Source organism: Melampsora larici-populina, assembly GCF_000204055.1.
Source record: "Melampsora larici-populina 98AG31 unplaced genomic scaffold MELLAscaffold_6, whole genome shotgun sequence".
NCBI lineage: Eukaryota > Fungi > Basidiomycota > Pucciniomycetes > Pucciniales > Melampsoraceae > Melampsora > Melampsora laricis-populina.
In genome coordinates this window covers 642,123-666,445 of record NW_006768770.1, presented here as the reverse complement: position 1 = coordinate 666,445, position 24,323 = coordinate 642,123, and the positions used below count along the sequence as shown (strand labels likewise).

General features: G+C 40.2%; 5 protein-coding genes across 5 annotated transcripts; 2 read left to right on the top strand and 3 right to left on the bottom strand.

Annotated features, from left to right (window-relative positions):
• Positions 1–5,858: 5,858 nt before the first annotated feature.
• Positions 5,859–6,212, bottom strand: MELLADRAFT_30138 (uncharacterized protein; the record flags this gene model as incomplete). The annotated part of the gene is made up of 1 exon (XM_007406328.1): positions 5,859–6,212. A coding segment is annotated over one exon (354 nt), but the record flags the coding sequence as incomplete, so codon positions are not given.
• Positions 6,213–10,669: 4,457 nt separating this feature from the next.
• On the top strand, positions 10,670–12,178 carry MELLADRAFT_103450 (uncharacterized protein; the record flags this gene model as incomplete). Its single annotated transcript, XM_007406598.1, has 3 exons — positions 10,670–10,765; positions 11,510–11,517; positions 11,755–12,178. 3 exons carry the CDS (start codon positions 10,670–10,672, stop codon positions 12,176–12,178), a joined length of 528 nt encoding a protein of 175 aa, XP_007406660.1.
• A 2,849-nt stretch (positions 12,179–15,027) lies between these two features.
• On the bottom strand, positions 15,028–17,260 carry MELLADRAFT_94432 (uncharacterized protein; the record flags this gene model as incomplete). Its single annotated transcript, XM_007406327.1, has 10 exons — positions 15,028–15,048; positions 15,107–15,383; positions 15,477–15,772; positions 15,834–16,307; positions 16,361–16,519; positions 16,601–16,683; positions 16,754–16,828; positions 16,901–16,982; positions 17,076–17,159; positions 17,243–17,260. The coding sequence occupies 10 exons, from the start codon at positions 17,258–17,260 to the stop codon at positions 15,028–15,030; spliced, it is 1,569 nt and encodes a 522-aa protein (XP_007406389.1).
• Positions 17,261–20,571: 3,311 nt separating this feature from the next.
• Positions 20,572–21,703, bottom strand: MELLADRAFT_33818 (uncharacterized protein; the record flags this gene model as incomplete). The annotated part of the gene is made up of 4 exons (XM_007406326.1): positions 20,572–20,813; positions 20,903–21,221; positions 21,299–21,490; positions 21,560–21,703. The coding sequence occupies 4 exons, from the start codon at positions 21,701–21,703 to the stop codon at positions 20,572–20,574; spliced, it is 897 nt and encodes a 298-aa protein (XP_007406388.1).
• Positions 21,704–22,968: 1,265 nt separating this feature from the next.
• On the top strand, positions 22,969–23,968 carry MELLADRAFT_103447 (uncharacterized protein; the record flags this gene model as incomplete). The annotated part of the gene is made up of 2 exons (XM_007406599.1): positions 22,969–23,028; positions 23,564–23,968. 2 exons carry the CDS (start codon positions 22,969–22,971, stop codon positions 23,966–23,968), a joined length of 465 nt encoding a protein of 154 aa, XP_007406661.1.
• Positions 23,969–24,323: the final 355 nt, after the last annotated feature.

Below are 24,323 nucleotides of genomic sequence, written 5' to 3'. Positions count from 1 at the left end.
TCAGCTCAAAAGGAGATTTGCCCGTCGCAATATTAAGCGCGCCGTTGATGGCGTACTCTACCGCCGCCAAGGACTCTAGCCACTTGCCTTGTCGTTTGGCGGTGAAAGTCCTCAAAATTTGACCAACTGTACGATTCGTGCGTTCGCTTCGGCCATCTGCTTGCGGATGAAAAGCTGTTGACATGTGAAAATTTGTACCGCATCTTTTCATAAGCGTTTTCCAGAATAAAGAAGTCCAAGTCTTGTCTCTGTCGCTGATGATGGAGCTAGGCGCACCGAAAGTGCCGATCCAGGCCGAAAAGAATCTGGAAGCCGTCTTCTCGGCGGTATCAGTTTGACCACAAGGGATGATTTTTGTGAACCCTGTCAATCTACACGTACACGTGAGTAACATATCATAGTTATTCACTTTCGGCAGCGGTCCGACGAAGTCAATGGCTAGACAGTCCAATGGTAGTTGTGGAATGGCGGGTGTTAGCATCTTCCCCACCGGTGCTTGCGTTGGTGCCTTTGTTCGTTGACAGACATCGCAAGACCGCACGAATTCCTTCACGTCCGTTGCCATTCGAGGCCAAAAGAAATCTCGACGTAAGTCTTCAATGGTCTTCAGATAGCCAAGATGTCCTAGTCGGGAGTGTGTCTCGTTCACTAATTCCAATCTCAGCTCATCAGTACATGGAATATATAATCTGTTCTCAATAAATAATAAACCTTCAACTATCACACAATCGTCTCGTAGCGGTAGTACCGATAGAATAGTGCTATAAAATGAATCCCCTTCATAGCCGTCCTTGATCTTCTTACGGACTTGAGGTGATAAAGTCGGACCTGCTTCCACCAATGCTGCCACACACTCTACACCCACCTGCTCTATGCCTTCGTCTTCAACATCTTTCCGCGATAATGCGTCTGCAACTGAGTTATCTTCCCCTTTTACGTACTTAAATTCAACATCAAAGTCTGCCAATGTTTCTATCCACCTAGCCTGACGCCTGCTGAGATTCCGTTGCTTGAGAAGGTAAGTCAATGAGTGATGATCGCTCATGACATTGATTTTCATACCTAAAAGTAGCATTCTCCATTTATGTAACGCATGAATGACCGCGAGCAGCTCTTGTTCGTGTACCGGATAGTTCCTCTCTGCAGGAGTCATTTGCCTTGATTCATAAGCTACCGGTGATGCCCATTTCCATTCTTTACCCTGAAACAATGCCGCTCCTAACCCAGCACCACTCGCATCCGTAAAGAGCCATAAAGGATCTTCAGAATCAAAATCAATATTTTTTAAGTGAGGCAACGATGTCATGAGTTGTTTAATATTGTTGAAAGCATCATCTTCTGCCTTACCCCATTTGAATTTTTTCGGGTCTAATTTTGTGCTTGTAAGAGGTGTTAGTTTATTGACGTGTTTCTCGAGTCCCCATATGAATTTTTTCATCCATTGTACGGTCCCAAGAAACTTCTTGATCCCTTTTGCTGATTTAGGAGTTTTCCAATTCAAAACCTGCTCTATCTTTTCATTGTCTGCTCGAATACCTTCACCTGAGATCCAATGTCCTAGGAACTTAATTTCGGTCCTGAACAGCTTAGTTTTCTTCTTGCTGCAATATAGATTTGCTTCTCTTAGACGTTGAAGAACTTGTCGGGTATGTAAAGCATGCTCCTCGGGTGAGTTGGAGAAAACTACTATGTCGTCCAAGTATACGACACAGATGGAGTTGAGATAGTCTCCTAGGGCTTCTTCAAGTCGACCTTGATGTGTGCTTGGTGCGTTTGTAAGACCCATCGGCATAACGCACCATTCATACAATCCCCAGGGCGTGTGGACTGCCGTCAAGGGAATATCTTCACTTCTCATTCGTGTTTGAAAAAATGCGTTGGTGAGATCAATAATCGAGAAAATTTTTCCAGTTGCTACAAGTCTGACCAACCTGTCCACGTTGGGTAACGGCGCACGGTCCCTCACGGTCAGGCTATTCAAGACGCGGTAGTCACATACCCATCTCGGAAGTTCGGAAGGGTCCTTCTTCGGAATGATCAAGCTCGGAGAGGCATACTGGCTAGTTGACCGTCGAATTCGTCCTGCTGCAAGGTGTTGATCCACAAGCTTTTTCCACGCATTCATGTGTTTTGGTGGGTAATTATACTGTTTTTCATTGATTACTGCTCCTGGATCTTTCAATACTATCTTGTGACGAATCCTTGAGCTTTCATTCTGCAGTTTCTCAGGAAAGGAACCATCAACAAATAATCCCTCCTCTTCTGCTTCATCAGACACCGCTGGTATGTCCGTTGGAAAAAGGTCTTGAAACTGTTCAAATAATTCCAGCTCAGATTGTTCATAGTCACTCAATGATGTCATTCGTTCTTTCTCCGAAACCCGGCTCTCCCAGGTGGCACTGCACTCTCTCGATGGCTCAGTGAGACGAGGAATTAGCGCCTTAGCGACTTTTTCATTAAGCTCTTCCATCACACGATAATCATAAAGTTTAACCCCCGTACGCTCACAAAACACAGCACGCTGATTAATTGAAACAGATAATTGAAAAAGATGAAAGAAAGGTGTCCCGAGGATCATATCAAAGTCTCCCCCAACATCTCCCAACTTGCAATACACCCTATCGAATGACTTCCCCGAATTAGGGTCTGATAAGCTTATTGTCGTGAAATGTGTTAATGTTGGAGCTGGTGAGTCGGTATTGACTGCAAGACTGAGTTGTGTTGGTCGTACAAGCTTCCGGCGTCGAAGATTAAGCCGCTCGGCCGCCTGATCTGTAAGGAGATTGATTTCAGCGCCGGGATCAGCCAATGCTCGGAGCTTCTTGCCGTTATGATTGAATTCAAGAATCACTCGGGGAGGTTTGGGAGGGGCGACGTACCCTTCAGCTTCAGCTAGGTCGAGTTCTTCGTCTAGAGCTTGCAACGCCGCTACCGACGCTTCATCCAGGTCTGGGAATTCACTAGCGGCGGCGACCTTCGCATAAGAAGGCGTTGGTCGTCCAGCAGGTCTTTGAGTAGCTCGTCCAGCTTGATTGTACCCGGCTGGAGGCGATGACTTTGCTCGTGGAGGTACGTAGTTCGCCGGCTTAGGTGGTGCGACGTACCCTGGCGGAAAAAAAACTTTCTCTTTGACATACGGTCCCTTGCATGCGCGATGTTCACTGCCGCAGAAGCCTTTGCAGAAATGGCACTGTCCTATACTATCACGATAAGAATGAATCTTCCAAGTGAATTCTTCATCAGATAGTCGCTGAGGAGCACTGGTGGTAGTGAAACGAGACCGGTTCTGAATTGTCGCAGGAAAGCTCGGCGTTCGCGTTTTCTTCGTGATGGCGTGAGATGCGACTAAGGAGTTGTAGAGAGTTTCGCAGTGATTTTCGAAATCGTGGTAAGTGAAGTCTTTGGTATACTTAGAGAAACCCCACAATACAACTCCAGCCTTCAGTTCATCTATCATGCCATACTCTACATACTTCGCTAATTGGTGATCATCCAGAGCGATTGTGTGGAAGTTGATGAGGATTTGAATTCCCCGGGCACGAGTACTATAAGTTATGAAGTCTTCGTATGGCGACATTTTAAGGTGTTGGGCCTTTTCATACAATCGATCTTTCCAATCACCCGGTAGACAAGAGGCGAAGAGCTGATTGAGAAAGTCTTTCCAGCTACCTTTGATAAATTTCTCAAAACCGCCTTCGTAGAAGGCATGAGCATTCGGCTCTTCTAAAAAATTGCCGACTAGAGTGATTCGATCTTTATCTAGTATGACACCTTTAGTGCGGTAAAAGGTTTTTAAAGAAGAGTACCACGTGAGGAATGCTTCCGTCTCACGGTAAGGACCTTTATAGATCGGTCCATCTGAGGTGCGGAATTTCGTGAGATCGATCTGACCATCTGGCTTGGACTCTGCAGGTGTCGAAGTACTCTGATTCGATTCGTTCTCCTTTGAAACGAGAAGTTTCATCATGAGGTCCTCAAACTTCTCCATGCGTCGATTACTAGCGATCTGAGATTCGGCAATGGCCTTCATGAGGTCCGAACCCGAGGTGTCGGCAGCCGGTTGTTTGTCGGTCATTCTGGGGAACAGAGTATTAGATGTTGTCTGGCGTGTAGGAGATGGAGGTAAAGATGATAGTGGAGACGACTCGTCGGATTCCGGCAGAGACGGTAGCGTGGTCGATTCAATACGAGCCTGTACTGGCGTAGCTTGCGGTGCGAAGTCTGTTCGACTTCGTGATGGTGTAGCTGGCGGTGCGTCTAGAGGAGCGACTTGTCTGGCGATATTAGGTCTAGAGAGTTTTTTCTGGCGATTATTTGCTCGGATTATAGCTTCTGGGTCTGGCAGTGGTTGAGGCGGGCCTGGCTGAGTGGGTTGAAGAGCTTGATTTGATCGTCGCGTATTCATGCACGCCGATCAATCGAGGTGTGGGGTAGTGGTAAGATTTAGCGTCAACGATGTATGATAAGTTCAGTACGATCGGAGTGGCGCATTTGTAATTGAAGTATCAGAAAGTTTAAGTGAATTGAAAAAAAATTAAGTTTCGAATGAAATGATTTAAGTTTGAAGGAGTCGATCGATTTTAGTCTCAGTGTGGGTTTGAGAAAAAAAAAGTGTAAGGTTCGATGAGAACCTTCACTGGATACTTCGGACGGGACGCTGTGAGGCACAGCGGTAGGGTTTTCTAGAACCCAAGAGATCTAATCTTTAATTACTAAAGCCTACGAGAAACCAGCTGGTTCCGAAGGATAGAGGGCGGATGATTAGTCCCGATATCTCTCGACTACAATAAGATGATAAAAGATAGAAAGAAATAAAGAATGAAAGAAAACTGTTCTCATACCTGGTTCCGAAGGATAGAGGGCGGATGATTAGTCCCGATATCTCTAAGGAACCATTCGAGATGAGATGTGAAAAAACAAATATATATGAATCTAATTTAGGTCTAAGTAGTTTTGTATTAAGTGTTTGTACTTGGTGTTTAAGTAATGACCAAAGGTCTTACAGCCTCTTGATGACCAAGATCAGGAATTCAAAGTATTCTAAATCAAATTAATTGCTCAAATGATGAAGCTGGTGATTTTCATCACATTGCACAACCATGGATCCTTGCTTTCTAGCTATCCTGTCAATACTAAATCTCAACTATCACCATCCCATGAAACTTCAATCTAGTTTTGTCATCAAAAACTGATCTCCATCAGTTGATGATCATAAGTGATTATTAATTTGAGTTGATTTCAATAGATTTTTTTTCAAAAGCCCCCCGTCGCTCGTAGAGATACACAGCACAAAGTACCCTTCAAGATGATCCAACTCTGGACTTGAAATTCGCAGGCTCAAACTTCCATTTTCTGCATTGCTACATGCTCGCGAGAAATGAGCTGTGCATATGTTGATGCTTTGATTAAAGCTTTCTGACCATAAGCCCCGCATCCAAACTTCATGGGTTTACACTTCTTCTCCCAAAAGGCTGTTTCTATTCTCAAAGGAACTTAGAAAATCAATACCAAAAGTAGGTGAGATATTTTCATGCATCTAAATAGTCATCACAACGTGTAATAAGAAACGCATATGTCACAAGAAAGTCACATCATGGCAAATAATTATTTCAATCGAAGAGAAGCTACTTCAGAGTGTAAGCATCAATGAACTCATGGAAAGTCACACAATGACCATATGTAGAGACAAGAGATGCAGTGACAATGGGGAACAATAGAATTATCCTTGGACACTTTCATACGTAGAGAGTTCAAAAAGTTTGGTTACATGAGAAGACGGTCAAACATTGTCCCTTCTAGTCTTGGTCTTTCAAAGAGCAAATTTTTGAAAATGACAAAAGAAGTTTGTGGAAGAGTCCTGGTTCATCATCCATGATGACTGCAATCCTGAATTCATAGCTTTGGCGGGTGGATGGTTTGCCTTCTTGGCCTTGCAGGACAACAGAAGCATGTGGCACATTCACTCCATGTCCTCCCTTTCCCTTACTGTCATGCTGCATGAAGACAAATGCCTCTTCCGGTTTCTGGTTTGACAAGTATGCCCATTTTTGATGATCCTTGAAATTCCATGTCTGGATTGCGTTCGCACGGCTTGTAGGCTCGAGTACGAATTCTGATGTATCTCCTTCCTTGATTGAATCCCAATAACAAATAGCAAGAGGATTGTCTTCCACGATCTTAACAGGTCTCCAAACGTTGAACACGACAAGACGCTTTCCATCCTTGATGGCTTGACCAATCTCATTCTCATTGTCATCAGATGACCCATGATAACGATTCTGAAGGTACTTTCTCACGTACTTTGCCCCTTCCGGTGACAAATCAGAGTGGATGAGTGGATAGGGCTCAAAGGTGTGTTGACCTGGAGCACCTCTATGTCCATATGAGTAGCAGATCGCCATGCTTGCCCCAGTCCTGATTAGATGACCAGAGCTAGTAAGTCACCGGTTTAACTGTGTATTAGGAAACATTTTGCTTTGAAATTTTCTTACAGCTCTTTCACCAGACTGACAGAATCATCTAGCAACATGTTCATGTAATCATTGGAAAATGGTTTGAGGTAGCAAAGATATTCTACAGGCCGAGTGACCCAAGTGAATCCGTTTTCTTTCAGTGTCGGATGTGGTGCGGCCGACTTCCGAAGGTCGTGAAGCTTAATTGTTGTTGGAGCAAGGCTCTTTATGGATTGACGGTCTGACCCCAACTCTGAACAGGTTTTGGCAAAACCCCAAGTAGTCCCAGGATCTGATCAGAAAGAATTCATATCAACTGGACATCTTGGCGTCAATCATCCTCAATTCGGGTCAAGAATGGAAGACAAACCTGGTAAATTTTTCTCAGAGATAGGCCCGCATCTTATAAAAGAATGACAAAATGGAAGCAGAAAAATGTGGATCCGAATAAACGATAAATGCATAAAGATCGTTAAGTTGCCTGGAAATGAATTATCTTTTCTTCTGGCGACGAATCTTATAGATGTAAAATCATCTTGAAATAAGACGAGCTGGATTCAAGATGGATCTTCACTGTATATGTGATCTGCCTCAAAACTGCGAGAGGTTCGACAAGCCGAGAAACTGGTGGATCTACAGGTGCTGTTCCGAGTCTGAAAGCCCTCGGCTTTGCAAGGTTTTCTAGAAGTGAAACCACTTGGAGACGACTGCAGACTGTTTAAGAAAGATAAAGCAATGATGAAGTTAAAGTGATAAGGACCTCGAGTCCCATGGATCCGATGTGAGCTGTTGCAAAGATACTGCGAGATCAGGCTCCACAAGCCAATCGCGCTGCGGGACCCGTCAAGCCTGAAAATGACGCCCTTTTTTGGATCCCATGAAAACGTGAAACAGTCAACTCAGACCCTTCTGAGGAAGATAAGATGGAAGAGTAAAAGATTCAGAAGGAAGAACACAACATGGAAAAATCCAAGATGGATTGAAGTGTGTTCTGTGGATATTTTCTCCCTTCAATTGTGTTAAAAAAATCTTATGATGATATCATTGGTTTTTGAAGTAAAGTTAAATCCACATGAAACTCCTAGCAGTCAAATTAAAGGAAAGAAGACATTTTCATTCAGATTGATACAATTTTTTAGATAATGCACATGTCATATACAACTGGGACACCAACAATATAAGAATCATCAAATTGTTTGAAAATATCAACTCATTTGCACCAGACCAAAACCTGACAAAAATGGCAGCTTTCTTTCGGAGTTTATGTCAATCTATTCTATGAGAAGGCTTATCATTTGAAGTGTTGCAAGTGATTAGTTCTGGTTTATGTCAGATCACAGGAACAACAGTAGCACCCAATTGGAAGTACAGTCAAACCTGTTGTATGGCATACCTGTATACATATTGGCTTAAACTGCCAAATTGCATAAATTTTGGCCTGGACAAGCATAGTCAGGGCCAAATTATGCCTTCTCTGTCTAATGCCTTAGAGCATCCGCAACCGTTTGCATTAAATTTGGAGTTAGTTAACTTTAGGTTAAAGATCTTTAGCCGGAGCTAAGTAATCTGACACAAAATTCCACAGTGGCTGTCTTTAACTCCAAGTTAAAAACTGGGCCTACAGTCGTCAGCTCTAGCTTGGAGCTAAGCTGTCCTCACTTTTGAAGCCAACCCAATTGGTCCTTTCTGATTGTCTGTGTGCTCAAAAATGTTTGACTTCGCATCTGATTGACTGTTTTGTTTTCATCAGAGGCCCCTTTTTATAACTTTTCATCACATATTGATTCTTTACAAGTGCTCCTGTGTTTGTATTTCATCCATCAATGTGAGCTTGATCTTTCCCTTTTGATCAATTACCATCTTCTAATTTTGATCCCACACATCCATTACTCAATCAATTCCATCATGAGCATGTTTTTTTGAACAACTCTATTATCATCTAAGATAACATGCAACTAATTGATTGAGATTGATGCAAAAAGAAAAATGAAATTGAGGTGAAACTTGAAGTGGGAGTCATGGACAAAGAGTCAGCAAAGCTTCAAGTTGGGATCAAGGTACATTGTTGAAGTTGTGTAGGGTTGGTGAGTGACTTGATGTGTGGAAGTGTAGTGTGGTGGGTGTTGTGTTTTCAAAATTCGAGGGCACGGAGTTAGCTACCGCGTCGGTAGGCTGGGATAACTTTGTCCCAGCCTACTGATTTTTTGTCAAAAAGCTAACTAACGATTGGTTGAAATTTGACCATTGTGGAAATTTTGAGATCGGTAAGTTAAATACTTAGCTATTCTCGCGACTTAACCCAACAATTGCGGATGCTCTTATGGCATACTTTTTTTTTGGACATTAGTATGGTATTAAGGCATAAAATACCCCACAAAGTGTACATAGTGTGTAAATACATATGTTATGTGTACTTTATTTGATCCATCTTGTGTGCCCTTGATCCCATTCCCATTCAAGTATCATGAAATGGAGCAATTAGGCATACTCAAAAGCTGTGCTATCAGAAAAAACCTGTCTTATGACATGAAAATATGTGATTATAGAGATAATTTGAAAGGCATACAATTATGCCATATGACATAACCTGCTATAAGGCATGCCAAATTGGTTGGACCAAGGGGTATGTCTTAAGACAGGTTTGACTGTATCATGTTGACTTCTGGAACAAGTTTTGAGGAATCACACAAGTTGGTCATAACAAATGTGTAAGGTGATCCAGAAACTCAAAGATGAAGATTGATTAAACAATAGAATAGACTGTAAGCTGTGTTGTGGGTTGGCTTACCCATATCATTGCACAAAAACTCAGATAAATTATCGATGTTTCAGCTTAATACAGGATTAGGGAAATATGGTGTATGGAAGTCTGGTTGGTGAGTGTTTTTCAGTAGATCAAAAGGCCCTGTTTCAATTTTGGCTACATGGGAAGCCTCCCTATGATATAGCATATTCACCCACGCTCTTCACTATTACAGTGGGCAATGTGACAGCTGAATGCCTGATGCCTAGTGAGTTACATTACACCAGATTGCAAAATTACCACTGAGTTTAGAAAAGTAAGAAAGCATAGGAAATTATACACAAGCAGGAAGGGGTCAGAAAAATATGAAAAATGATGATTGAATCCTATAGTGCATTTCAATCATCTTGCACATTTTTGAGGGTACACAAAAATTAAAAACCTGTTCCAACCCATTTGAATTTTGGGTTTTTGCATAGAAATCTTGAAATTCAAACGGGTTTGCACAGGTTTTTGATATGGGTTTTTGATGTTTGTAAATCCTCAATATCAGAAAGCCAATTTTGGTTCAAAACCGGCAGGCATTGAAACAGTGAACTTGCAAGACATATCAAATTGCCAACTTTGCTCCAACACATGTAAGGCTTTGACATTATGAAAGCCTCATTTTGGCTCTATAATCTGCATCCAAGGATCATTTGTGTGTCTTGAAGAATGAGTAATTTACAACAAAAGCTGTACACAGCAGGAAACCTAGAATAGCTCAGAACATATTACTTCAATGCCTTTGGCACCTTGATGAACATTATAGAAACATTATTTGGCTTTCAAAACTTGCAAGTATTTGATTGATTGAACAAAAACTCTCACATCTGTGGGTGTTCAAGGTTTTTGCCCAGATCTTGTGTGTTTTGGACATAATTTGAGTTTCTGACATGATATTCCCTGTGATCATTTTTCTTAAGGCGCTCTTCAAAACTAAAGGTAATGGGTACATACATATGTACATAGGGCTGACACACACCTTGGAGTTTGATTCAAGCCTGAGAATTCTGAAACATCCTTCTTCAGGAACCTCAAGGTGACTAGATTGAGCCCAACTTACACATTTGAGTCCCTAATGGAGTTAGTCACTGACCATCTATTGCTTGTGTTGAACAATGAGATAACTTGACACAGTTTGACATCATAAGAGCTGAGTTATGATATCAACAGATGTTGACTTTTATTATTTGTCAGAAAGACAGTTTTTGGGTGTGTCACGTCTCACTGGGGAGATCCCTGTGCAACAGTAAGCACTGATTCGTCAGAAAGAAACACTGTCTGACCAATGGAGTATAAATCTAGTGTTTGGGGCATTTGGACAAAGGGCTTGGAGGAAGGGGGATAAATTGATGTTATTTTGTCAAGTGGATTATCCCATAGGCAGGCCTTGGGCGCCAGCACCCTTTCAGAAACAAAGTGTTGAGGTTCAATGATCGGTAAATTAGGAGATGTGGCCTTTTCAGGGATTGCCGCATGGGCTTGGTCTCTGATGGTAGATGAGTCTAAATTTTTGAAAGGATTCAAGGTGAGGGTGATGAGGTGATCATTTGGCAAAATAGCTGATGGTTTCCAAGAAACCCTTTGAAAAGTTGTTTCAAACGTTTCAAGCAAGCATTCTGCAGACATCATTACCATACAGTTCCTGCTACTAGTACTAGCCTTATGGGGAAAATTGATATTAACAGTGCCACAATCAAAATGTATTGGGGAATTAAACTTTGATAGACTAATATGGCCAAAAGCATCAGTGAAACATGTCTCGTAATATATGGACAGCCATTTAGTTAAAAAATTCACACTGAGGGGAAATTGAATCAAACACAAACTCCGATATGGATTGTGAGAGAGTCTGGTACATATTTAGTTGAGCATATGTTGTTTCAATTCTGTGCAATCTAAGAAGGTATTCTGAATTGGGGTTCAATTTCTCATCTCTTCTTGAAGCTTCTCATAATAATTATCCATAGTTTTTTCAAGTTTTTTTGATTTCTTTTGATCAAGCTCACAGTTATATTATTGGATAGTAAAAAAACAGCAGCTGAAGTCCTTGAGATTGGTAGGCATCCCTATTGACATTCTTCTATCATTTGCCACTTCTTCTTTAAATCATCACCCTATAAATTTTTCTCAATATGCCATGCATGAGAACTAGTCACAGATCAACTTACAATCCACTGTTCTTTCATTTTGTCCCAATTATCTTGAAAACTCCAAGATTGTCCAGCACCTATATTTGTTTAAGAAAAAAAAATTGACATATTCTTCTCAGATAGGATTGTAAGTAAATTCAACCCTTTTTATCACTTGATCTTTTTCTTCATTGACATTCATTGAATGTGAAGTCTGTTGAATTTTCTTCTCCGCCCTAACCCCTCTAGATTTGTCATTAGACTTCAGGATGAGATTCCAGCAGATATTCATTGGTCTCAATCTCTTGATAGATCACCAGGTTTTTGGACGCTTTGTTAGCATTCCTGAAATTTCTCATTCTACAACAAGTAACACACTGTATAGCCAAAAAGCCACAGAATCAAAAAATACCGTGGTATTCCCTGTTACACATGAACAATTAGTGAACAGGATAAAGAATTCTAAACACATCCAAGAAGAGGTAAAGAAACAGTATGGAAGTTCATCAACTCTCAGTTCATCTACACCAATGCCAGAACCACATCCTAGAAAGTTGGGCCACTTTGACAAAAAAGAGGTGGCGGTTCCAGTGTCACCACCCATTCAGGATTCTGTACCCAAAGGAGAAAATACATCCATGGCACCAGGAAGTTCATTGCAACCAAATATATTTCAAAGAACAACTGCCACAGATCTAATGATTGCATCATGCCAAATTTTCAGAGGAGTGTTGGTGGGGTGGCTGGCCCGGGAGTTGTATCAAACTTGGGCACCAGACATTAATCGACTTGTGTATGGAATTCTCTAATCTGAATAGGTTTGTAGCCAAATACTGATAAGCCTTTGATCTATATATTTATATATATAGTGAAAAAGTAAGAAGAATTGTGTGGCCTAGTAGACGGAGAGCAGAGAGAGCATCACAGACAGGTTGAGGTAGAAAGTATGCAAGCATCAAACTCCAATAAACCCAATATATCAAGTACCATTAAGAGACTTGGACTTATATCATCTGTTATTCATGAAATTGAGGGAAATCACCTAGATTTTCATAGTGTCCTTTTGTCAGGTCTTACTTAGATATACAATCTCACAGAAGATCTGCAAATGTGGAGTTGTTCACCTCCAGAGTTATCTATAAATAACTGTAGTGCTGAAATTGAATGTTTTTCACATGTGGAATGAGACATAGATCTCACATTTTGAGATGCAACTCAATATCATTCCCTAGAGATTTCTTGCAGCAAAATGAATATTTGTATCACACCTGGGAGTGACTATTTGGGGGTTTTGATTTCTAAACTTTTTTGTGCAGGACTTCTGCTGCAAGATCTGCAAGTCTAAGCTCTAGAGGCAGTGTCCTGCAGACATGTTGCATTTGGCTTGGCCATTTGAATAGGCATGCAACTGAGCTCTGTGGGTGGTGAGGAAGTGATGGTCAAAGGGAAGGAGCCAGTCACAAGCACTGAGCCTGTACCTTTTGAATTCTAAAAAAACAGCAGATTTCAGCATCAAGCTGGGTATCAAGTGTTCCAATTTTTTGATTTTAGGTGGTGGCTTGAGTGAAATCAAACAGACATCTGGAACACTGTAACTCAAGTTGTGACTTGTGATGTTGTGCCAAAGATTGGGTGAATTGTCCAGCTACATTGAGCTCGAATTCATAGAGCATATTGACTTGGGTATTCTGTTAGTGCTGAGCAATTGATTCAGCTTGATTGGCGCAACCCATATCATTGGTAATTGGGAGTTGGTGATTCAGGTCAAGGCAGTAGACGCATCAATTGGGCAATGAACAAGGGAATTGTAAATTGTTTTTCATTGTGCCACCGGGTTAAACCAATAGTCAATACTCAGAGTGAGAAAGGATGAAAAAAATAAGAACATTTACACTTCACATTGGTTGTGTAAAAGCAAAACCAAACCGCTATAGCTAATATTGTAGTAAGAAGCCTTGTGAGCACTTCCTTTTCAATTTACAAATCATTGTTGTTGAACATGGGAGTGACTACCTTGAGACATTGTTGGGGTCTTGTGCCCAATTTACAGCTTTCTGGAAAAAGCAAGATTGATCTCATTTTTGTTCTTGGGTTTAGCTCTGGTTTTTTGTAGACAGACTAAAGACAACCAAAAAGTGAGCCTTATCAGTGAATGAGAAGATCCAATATTGAGGTAAAAACTTACCTTGATATCTTGTGGGGGTTGTCTGCACATCATTTACCTTGCTTTACAAAGCAGAGTTGGTCTTGTTCTTGCTTTTGGGGTGGAGCTGAAGCGCTGCAGCAGAAATTGTCTGTTTCACTGCTCTGAAACAGACAAATGAAAAATAAAGGAAAAATCAATTTACCTGGCAAATTTGTTGGGGTCGCCTGTAGAACCTCATTGTAATCTGGCTGGCGGGAATACTCAAGGAGGAACTCTTGACTATTGTTGCTGAAAGATTGCACATCCGGTCTGACATTGGCCCAATTATATTGTGGAACTAGGTCATTCCAACTATAAGAATGAACCAGAGTCATGGCCCTACTTGGTAAGACAACATTGAGCAACCAGGTAGTTTGTGTTGGTGCAACTGGAAGCTCAAGCACACAGGCACACTAGCTCCATGACGTGTGGTGAAAAAGCCAACCAGCATCAAGTAAGCTCAAACTGAAATCCAACCAAAAGAAAACCACAAATCCAAAACAAGAACAAAATAAAACAAAAAAGGGCTTATGGGTTGGCGGTTGGAGAGGACCTCATCAGAGGGGGTGAGTGTCTTTTGTTCATGATGTTGAAGGTCTGGCCAACAAGCAAGCGGTGAAACGGTTGGATTTTTGATTTGGAAACTGATGATGGAGGTAGTTGGTTGGTGGTGCAACAGCAGCCTGGCCAAAAAAGTGATCAGGCCTTCCATATTGGTCATCTGGAAGGAAAAGAGTTGAGTCATGGTTAGAAGAAACACAAATCTTTGGTTAGAACTAGGGATTAGTGAGAATGAATTGAGATTTCTTCTAGCCATGGTATCCAACCAAAGGACCAGGTGGTTTTGGTGGTATTAGGCTTGCAGAAATCAGGCTACATGCACAGCTTGCACAGACCACATCACCAAAATTATTTGGACGTGTTTCAACCCTTTTGAAAACAACTGTACAAGGTACACAAGGGATCTCAAGGTGGCTTTACAGGACACAGGGGTCCTAGAAAGCTCTCCTCAGACATGGTCTAAGCAGTATCCAAGAAATGTTCAATTTCAAGCCAACCAATTCTGTTCAGATCCAACAGTTTTCCTTTCATCATCTCACATTACCAAAAATGATCCCAGCATCTCCAACTTCCAAACTTGTCCAATTTGCTAAACTCCACAAAGGTTTTCCTCTTCCCTTTTGTCTTTTACTCATTCAAAAAAAAGATTACTATGTATGTACATCTTTTCATTCCAATTCAAATTCTCATCATCACACACGTTTATGAAACTGCATTCAACTCACAACATACAAGACAGAGATCTCAAGTAAGAAATATAAAACTTCTTGTTCTTCCTTTTCAACTAATTCAAGAAAGTTTTTCTATTATGATTCTTTTTTTAAAGGATTGGTGAAGGTAAAAAGTCTGCAGAGCTAGTTGGTACACTAACAACTCTCATAGTCTAAAAACCGAAAAAAAAACGAAAACAAATCAATTAGCATTTACTTTTCCCTGTTCCCGAACCAACAAAATCAAGACCAAGGCTTTCAAAACAAACTGAAAAACTTACGTTAGTATGAGTAGAACCAGATCTCCATCCTTGAATAGCAACAATTTGATCACCAGGTTTAACAATCCCAAGTGCCAAGGCCTTTGAAAGTCCGTATTTAATTCGATTATCTACATCAGCTTGCCATCCTTCTGCATTGGTGGGTCTAGCATCTTGATAATAAAATGGATAGCATCCTCGATGTAAATGGATCTGTCGTGCTGTTTGAGCTGATCTGGTGATGGTGATAATTGGGCACGATGGTCTGTATTTTGATACAAGTCTGGCGGTGTTTCCACTGTAAGATTTCACGATTTTCGAAAAAAAAAACGTTCTTGTTAGCTCTTTCTCCCGAGTTCGCGATGAGTTGGTTGTAGTTAAATTTACTTACGAGGTTGACATAACAATGATAGCACCGGCGCTTTGTTCTAAGCTTGCGGCTACTGCTGCCATGGCTACTGTCTCAGTAGTAGAAGTAGGTTTAGGTTGTAAAGATCTCAAGTTGTTGAAGAGAGGTGAATAAGAGATTGTAGATTCAGCCAAGTAACAAGTCTCAGCCATCATCGCTACCGCAAGTTCCGGATATGTTCCTTTGGCGGTCTCTCCTGAAAGCATCACACAATCGGCTCCATCTAAGACAGCGTTGGCCACATCGGAAACTTCAGCACGGGTTGGTCGAGGGTTGTACTAACAAAGCAAGTTGATTCAGGGTGGGCTTGATAAGAAGAGTGTAGAGAAGATTACTAACAGTCATGGATTCGAGCATCTGAGTAGCACAGATACAAGGTTTTCCAGCCAAGTTACACTTAGCGATCATCATCTTTTGAGCCATAAAGACTTGACTAGCCGGAATTTCGATTCCAAGATCACCACGAGCGACCATGACACCATCAGTTTCTCTCAAGATTTCATCAAAGTTTGCACAACCTTGTAAATTTTCAATCTTGACAATGATTTTAATATTTCGACCAGCTTCTCCCAAGGTTGTTCGGATATCAATCACATCTTGAGCTCGTCGAATGAAAGATGCAAAGATCATATCTACATTATTCTTCACTCCGAATAATAGATCATCTTTATCTTTTTGTGAAAGGGCTGGTAGATCGACATCGGTACCGGGTAAGTTGACACCCTTCTTGGATGATAAGGTTCCGTTGTTAATCGCTTCAACATCAATGGCATGTCCTGATGGATCTTTACCAATTACCTGAAAAATCAAACCCTCGCATATCAGTATCAATAAGTAAAGTGGTGAATGATGAGAAAGCAACAAACCTTGAAACTCAAGATTCCATCATCTACGTAGATGGGTTTGTTGACCTCAATGATGTTAGGTAAGTTATGATAATCAACATACATGTATTCAGCATCACACTTTTCAGCATAAGCAGGATCAACAGTGATTTTCATTCGATGACCAGCATTGATTTTGATCTACAAACGAAAAAGTCAAATCCAAAGCAAAAATAGATCAGAATGGATGAATTGTTGAAATTCGACGATGGTGAAACTTACATCAATTCCGTTGACCATTAAACCAGTTCTAATCTCTGGCCCTTTGGTATCAAGAGCAATAGCAAGAGGACGACCAGGAGCAGCTATCAAAGGAGATTGGTAAATCAGTTAAGCTATTCGATCGCCAAGATGAATTGAATTTTATGATCTCACCGGCTTCAGCTGCTCTTGCGTTATCGATCACACTTTGATGGTATTCGTAAGATCCATGAGAAAAGTTCATTCGTACTAAATGAAATTCAAAGTCATTAATTAGTGAAATTGGTTTTTTGATCAAAGGAAAAGAGAAAAGTATCTTACCAATGTTGAGACCTTGAACTCTAAGTTTGTTCATCATTTCAACTGAATTAGTGTTAGGACCAATAGTACCAATGATGGCAGTCTAAACAAGAAGAAAAGATCAAAAAATAAAGAATACAATTGGCTACGTTAATACAATATATAAAAAGATGAATGAAGAACAGGTTTTCTTTACCTTTCGTAAGTTTTGAGGGTTTAGGTTAGCTTGAGGGACAGGTGGGATTTGTAAACCAGCAATCCATTCCAATTGGGTTTTGTTCTAAAGAAAGAAAAGATGAATAATAAGGAATAGTTTAGTGATCTGTTGTATGAGGTTCAAGAGAATGAGATCAAGACACTAACCTCTGGAGCAGAATACATTGTTGATAAGGTATATCTGTTTGATTTGATTTGATTTATAAAAGGGTATAAGGATTGTTGATTATGATTTGTTATGAAGTGAAAGTCTGGTTGATTTCAGGGTGAAGTTGAGGGAAAGAGGAAATCAAGAGAAAAGGTTTTGTAAGTTTGAAGGGTGGGTGTATGGGTACTAAATCTGTCCAAGTGTTAATCGTTTGGGGTTTCAGTCGGGTGGGGTCGGAAGAGTCAACCTCAAACTTAATTTGACCATACCACACTTGGCAATCTGAAGAAAATACACATCATCCTTGCCAAGGATCATTCTAAAAAAATGCGAGGTTCGGTTTCATGATCGAACCACTTTTTAACCATTCAACTCAGTCTCACACGTGGACCCTTCAAAAAATCACTCAAGCAGATGTAGATAAACCCACTGAGAACAAAACACGTTCAACCTCAGAGAAACATCAACATTTCAGGGTTTAGAGTTCATTCACTCTTCCAATCGAATCAACTTTCACTTCTATCAACAGAGCTTACAACCTTTAGAACCCTGGATGAAAGCTAAGTCAATAATCTCAATACTTCTTGAGAAATTCCTCCAACCAATGCTGCATGCGTGTGCGGATTTCAGGAAGCTTGGGAATTCTGATTGGTTTGATTCTTTGTTGATCATCAATCTTCACAAAAAGTCTTCTAACATCATTTCTGCTCCTATTGTCGACAAATTTTTGTCTGGATTGATCATGATGGACTCAAGTAAGTCTACGTACCGCCCCGGCGCACGGGCTGGTTTGATGGTGGGACCGCCACTGGCAGTCACGTCCGAATGTCAAAATGCAGTGACCTTTTTATGAAAGTGTGGCAGTGGCACCACATAAATTTTGTGATGACATGTTGATGTGCACACACAAATGAATTGTTATAGACACTGAACATAAGCTTAAAACAGTCTTTGGATGTCATTTCACATAGAAAGCCTGATTGCCCTTGTTCAGATTTTTTTCTGACAACTGGTGTGCTTAAAAGTTCCATCAAGTTTTCTAAAAATCAAATCACACCCAATAATTATGGTGTTCAAACCTGTGCAAGACCGACGTGCAAGATTCATGCAAGATCTGTGCAAGATTTTTTGCACTAATCTTGCACATTATTTTTTCAAAAAGTATGTGTGGTGGATGACTTACTTGTCCACCTTGTGCTTGGCTCTATCTCTTCAGTCTGGAGAATTGACTTGATCTATTTGAAAATTTCAAAATATTACTTCTATGTAAATCTGTGTGGATTGCAGATATTGAGAATAGCACATTTGACACAACTTATGAGAAGCAAAAATTAGAAGTTGTTTTGGGAAATAAACCAATGACACTTGCTATGCTTCCTGTCATCTGGAAAGAGATGTACACCAGGTTTTCATCAGACTAAACCTCAAGCTCTACAACACATAGCAAGACTGGAACTGATTCTTGATTGGGGATATTTCTTTTTGTGTTGAGCAAGCATCATCTTGAATCAGCTACTGACAATAGGGAGGTTCAAGTTGGCCACAAAGTGCCTAAAAGCTTGTGCACTTTGGACCTACAAAACCTTCAAAGTTTTTCTTTTTGCAAGAGAAAAACTCAGCATTTGCTTCCCAGGTGGTGCCTTCTCAGGGTATTTTGGAGCTTTATAAATTTCAAGAAGCAAATGGAAGAAGATTTTCAGGTTGGTAGGGAATTAAATGATGATCCTCTCAAAGACAACTGATAGAGTGCAAACATGTCTTGAGATTTACAGCAAAAATGAGTTGAATTTGAGATGAAATTCTGCTGGACTCAAAGTGATTGGTTTTGAGAAGACTGTGACAGGCCCAACAAAACGACAAGCTTGAACATTCTAGGACAAGCTTTGAGTCTGGAAACCCTGGTTTTTTGAAGTTTTCTGGAAATCAAGAGGATCACAATCAAAGAACTATCAATTGTTTCTGAGATTGACAGGCTTCTTGTATTGTTTATTGTAAACAATACCGTTCCACTTCTGCACTTTGGGTAGCCTTAAATTCATTGTGAAATTTGATAGGAAGCTGGTGTTCCACAATTAGATCTTGGCCCTTGACTTGTTGTACAGTTGAAGACAAGGAAGCTAGCTTTGCAGAATTTGGCAGTGATTGGCTTGTGACAGCCTCTTGCAATCTTTATGTAACAGGTCATCTTTGATTCAGTGCAACTCTGACATTTCTGCACAATTTTGAAGTATGAAATAGGATCTTTTTTGTCTTTAATGAGGCAAGGAACTTCATGCAAGCTTGAATGTCAAAGTGGAGGAGATCAAATGGGTTTCAAGGGGATGCAGGACCTTGTGGGATTGGAAAAATCAGACACAAGGGGGTTGGCTGTACCACCACCACCACTGAAGTTCTTAAGGACCATGAATACAAACACTGTTTGTGATGACATGTTGATGTGCACACACAAACAAATTGTTACAGACCTTGAACATGAGCTTAAAACAGTCTTTGGATCCCAAGACCAAAACACCTTTGTCTTTCTTCTCAGACAACAAAACCATTTCACATAGAAAGCCTGATTGCCCTTGTCCATTTTTTTTTCTAACAGTCGCTGTGCTTAAAAGTTCTGTCAAGTTTTTTAAAAAACAAATCACACCCAAAATGGGTATAAAAAAAGGAATGGTTAAATGAACTATGTTGAAGAAAGGCCATCACAAATCTTTCTAGATGTAACTGGCAATCAAGTGTCATTCACCTGGAATTATTTTTAATTGACAGAGGACTGCTTAGCCTTGAATCTCATTCTACTAATACCACCACTGATGTTCTTAAGGACCACAAATACAAACACTGTTTACCGTCTTCTTTCACTCTTCCTCTCAAAAAAACAAAAAAACTACAAAAATCACCTTAAGACATGTATCAAAGAACACATGTACCTAGGAAACCACACAAGGTGAACACACTCTTAGTACCAGTCCTTTTCCTTTAAATGTTCAGAGGTGTATTTCAAAGCTATTTATATTATATTATGTTGTCAGCTTTACTTTGTTGAGCTTTGTTGTACAAAACATTGGAGTAGCTAGCAATTTTTACTCTTTCGACTGTCATCATCTCAAAAGTTTAAATAACAAGTAGAATTATGTCGCATGTAAAATTTACACCAATTTACATACTTGAAACAAGTTAATCTTTGTTGTCAAAGTTTCTGAAGATAAATATTGAGATCTTTAATATTTATGTCATAAGTTCAGATTAAACTTACATTATATTCCATTTCCGTGATATTTAAAATTTTAACAATAACAAAAAAGCATGTGCGAATCAAGAGTGAAACTGATATTTTTTACTTTAACCAAATACTTTCACGAGTATAAGGATATGTTGCCAGGTTCAAAATAACGCCTACCCAATCAAATCCATCAAACCATGGATGATGTGAAACTTGAAATAAAGAAGAATATCTTGTACTTGAATTTTTATTTGTTAACTTACTTATCAAATCGATTTCTTGAGACGTAATTTCTTTTGGATATGAAATTTTACCATGAATGATTTCTTTAGAAATTCCAAACACGTCGTGATTATCTATACCAATGAAAAAGTATTAGTTATTATACCATCAAAGTAGACAAAAGAAGTTGATAAAGGAAAAGAAGAATTTGACTTACTTTTACCTTTAAAAGGAGGTTCACCAGTTAGCATTTCAAACATAATAATTCCAAGTGAATACCAATCAATAGAATAAGAGTAATCATTACCTAATAATATTTCAGGTGCAAGATAAAATGAAGTACCTATCAAACCATTTGTTCTATGATTTTTGTTGCTGAGATCTTTTGATAAACCAAAATCTGTTAGCTTTATATATCCATCTTTACCTATTAAAATATTTTCTGGTTTTAAATCACCATGTAAAATCGATTTATATTCTAAATAGTCTAGTACAATTGCTAGTTGTGCGACATAAAATCTTATCAAGTTCTTATCAAAAGTCTATAAATAAAAACCAATATCAGTATGTTGAACTTTTATAATGAGAAGAAATTATACTTGGATTTTTATCGACTGACTTTTGATCGGATTTTTTGTAAGAGGTTTCCATCTGGTAAATAGTCTAAAGAAAGAAAAAAAGCATGCTGATTTGAGAATTGACTTTTTAAATTAATTATCCAATGATGTTTAGATAACTTTTTTAGAATATTTATCTCGTTCAATAAGTCTTCATGAGCCAAAGTTTCGTGGAGATAAGATTTAGTGATAATCTAAGAAAAAAATCAACTTAGACTCGAAAAGTAAGACTGAAGGATTCAAAGATAGAAGAAGATGCTTACTTTGATTGCGGATGTCTCTTGAGTCGTTTTATTTTTACAAAGCCAGACTTCTGATGTTGTACCTTTTCCTATCATCTTAATAAGTTCATAATTGGTGATTTTATCATACTGCTTCTTCTTCAAGACGAAAGTAGAATGATACATGGGTGTTTTTGAGGTTTATCGTTGAAATTAAGAACGTGAGGCGTGCTTTTGAAGAAGTGTTGGAAAAGGCGTGGTGAGCAATCATGAAGCGTAAAGGGCAGCTGGACATAGTGAAGGATTATATAGAAGATTTCTTCGAAAGCTGAGGAGTTCATCTTCAGCTTTTGCTTTATCAGGATTTTTAAAAGCACAAAAATGTGAATCGTGAAAAAGGCCTCAGTGAAGTGTTCAAAGACGTAGCAATGTTTCGTATTATAAATGAGTAAAACTTGTTGATAAAATTGGTCAAAAGCTCCGTCGACTGCCACATTTCCACATTTACTACTTTGACATTGTTTTTCAAGGCTAGATGTCATAGATTTAAAAGGCTCAAGATGAAAATGATGTAACTTCGCAGCTGACTAAGAAATAGATTGTAAATAGTGATCAAATCATTGAGGCGAATTGAGATGCTGGAATGGAATTCATCATCAACATATGCTTGATATAACTGGGTCGAGATATATATTTTCGTAACATGTGAAATTAGTTTACGTTGTGGTATCGTAGCAACAACGTAAATAAACTCGAAAGATGCCAGACCAAGGTGAGGTGATTATCGAAGATGCTCGAAATAAATGATGGCTTTGTTGAGGTTCTTGGTTATCTTTAGAATATCACAGCTTTTCTTCATATGCCATTTTCTAATGCACTTTGTTCACCATGCTGATCAATTTTTTTATCTTATGATCCACCAAGTTGTACCAAGAACGGGTGATCTACTGCTATCTGACGGATTTTCGGGTCAATTCGATAGGTTGGAACCCTTGCAGACGCGTTGATTCCGCACAGTGGGCTTTTCGAAACCCACTCCGGGTCCCCTCGTGGGTCTGACTCTGACTTACCAAAGGCCTTCCTCCTCCAACGGGGGACGACTCTGCTTTGGTGGGGTTTGTGTTAAGCTAGCTCGTGGGCCACGGGTAGACTGGGTAGGCTATATCTGGCCGGCCACTCACCATCGGCTCTCGGGTGTCTCCTGACTGATCTCAGCACCACAACCCAAGTGCAACTGGATTCCCCTCGTCCTTTCTTCCCCCCCACACGCATCAAGCGCCCGATGGACTCCTGTTGGCTATTCTTTCCATTTGTTTCCTAGGTGAAACTTTCAAGTGGCTTGGAAGGCGGTGTATCTCGGTGTATACGTGATGCTGACCGCAATCCTTCAAATCCTTTCTGCTATAAGACAAGTTATCTAGGATGGAAACACTCCATTACATTATCTGACTATGGACCCACATCATATGGATTCTGATTATGGCGGAAGTTTTGAACCAATCGACGGCAGAGTACGTCAAATCAACCATTTGCTGTTCAGTTTCATTCTCATCTGATCCAATGTTTCTGATAGGTATGGCAGCCACCTACGTGTCCATCCTTGATTGCCCTCTGGAGGAACTGAGCCTCTTCGGGAACACCGGCCAAAAAGGCAAGTTCTTCCAGCAATGCACCATTTTTTGAAGGACATTGTGATTCTCTTCTACCATATCGAATGATACACTAATTTAGACAAATGCCTTACCGCAAATCAAAGAAGGGACTCGCCAATATTTTCGCGTGCTGTCTGATGAAGAAAATAACCGAGTTCTTCAGTCTCGATATACGCAATCAAAGACCTGGCTTGCAGAAGCTGAGAACTGGAGTAATATGCCTAATGGAACGGAGGAGCACGATGCTGAGCTCCGAAGAATTATTGCAGTAGTCAAACTAGAGGAAGTTTCAAGTTTCTTGAACATATCTTTTTGACTGACAAAGCCCTACTGTCCCAGCTCTGACCAACTCTCAGGGATACAATCCGCGTAATCCAATACTGGTTGGTCTCAGACTCTCCGAATGGCTCATAAGGAGGTCCGTATGATGCAGAAGGAACAATCATTCTTGGCGGAGGATTATCGCGAAGCGTTTGCAACCAAATCTTCCCGTCGAGCCCACTCGGAAGTCAAAGAAGGAAACTTTATTGCGCCCAAGGGTAAGAAAGTGCAGCATTCAGCTTCATCCAAGGCAGACACGTTCATGCACAAAGTGATATCAATCACCGGTGATGTGGGTCGCGCCAATCGAGCTGCATCATTTGCTCAGCACAAACAGAACACCCGAGTCAATATGCTCTATGAATGTGAGCTTGATGTAGCTAAACAATCCGCCCAATCTCTGGCACAGAATCGCAAGTCGGAACTCGAGCTACAGCGTTCCAGACGTCTGTTTGATTCCACTCAAGCCACCACCTAAAATTGTAAAAATTGGAGCACTTGATACCAAGCTTGATGCTAAAATGTGCCGGTTTTTTTAAAATTTGGAAAGTACAGGCTCAGCGCTTTTGACTGGCTCCTTCACTTTGATCATCACATCCTCACCACCCACACAGCTCAGTAGCATACCTATTCAGATGGCCAAGCCAAATGCAACATGTCTGCAGGACGCTCCCTCTAAAGCTTAAAGTTGCAGATCTTGTGGCAGAAGTTCTGCACAAAGATTTTTGAAAATCAAAACTCCCAAAGATTCAATCCAAAGAATGAAACTCAACCCAGGTGTGATATGTACAAACATCTATTTTGCTGCAAGAAATTTTCAGGGAATATTGAAT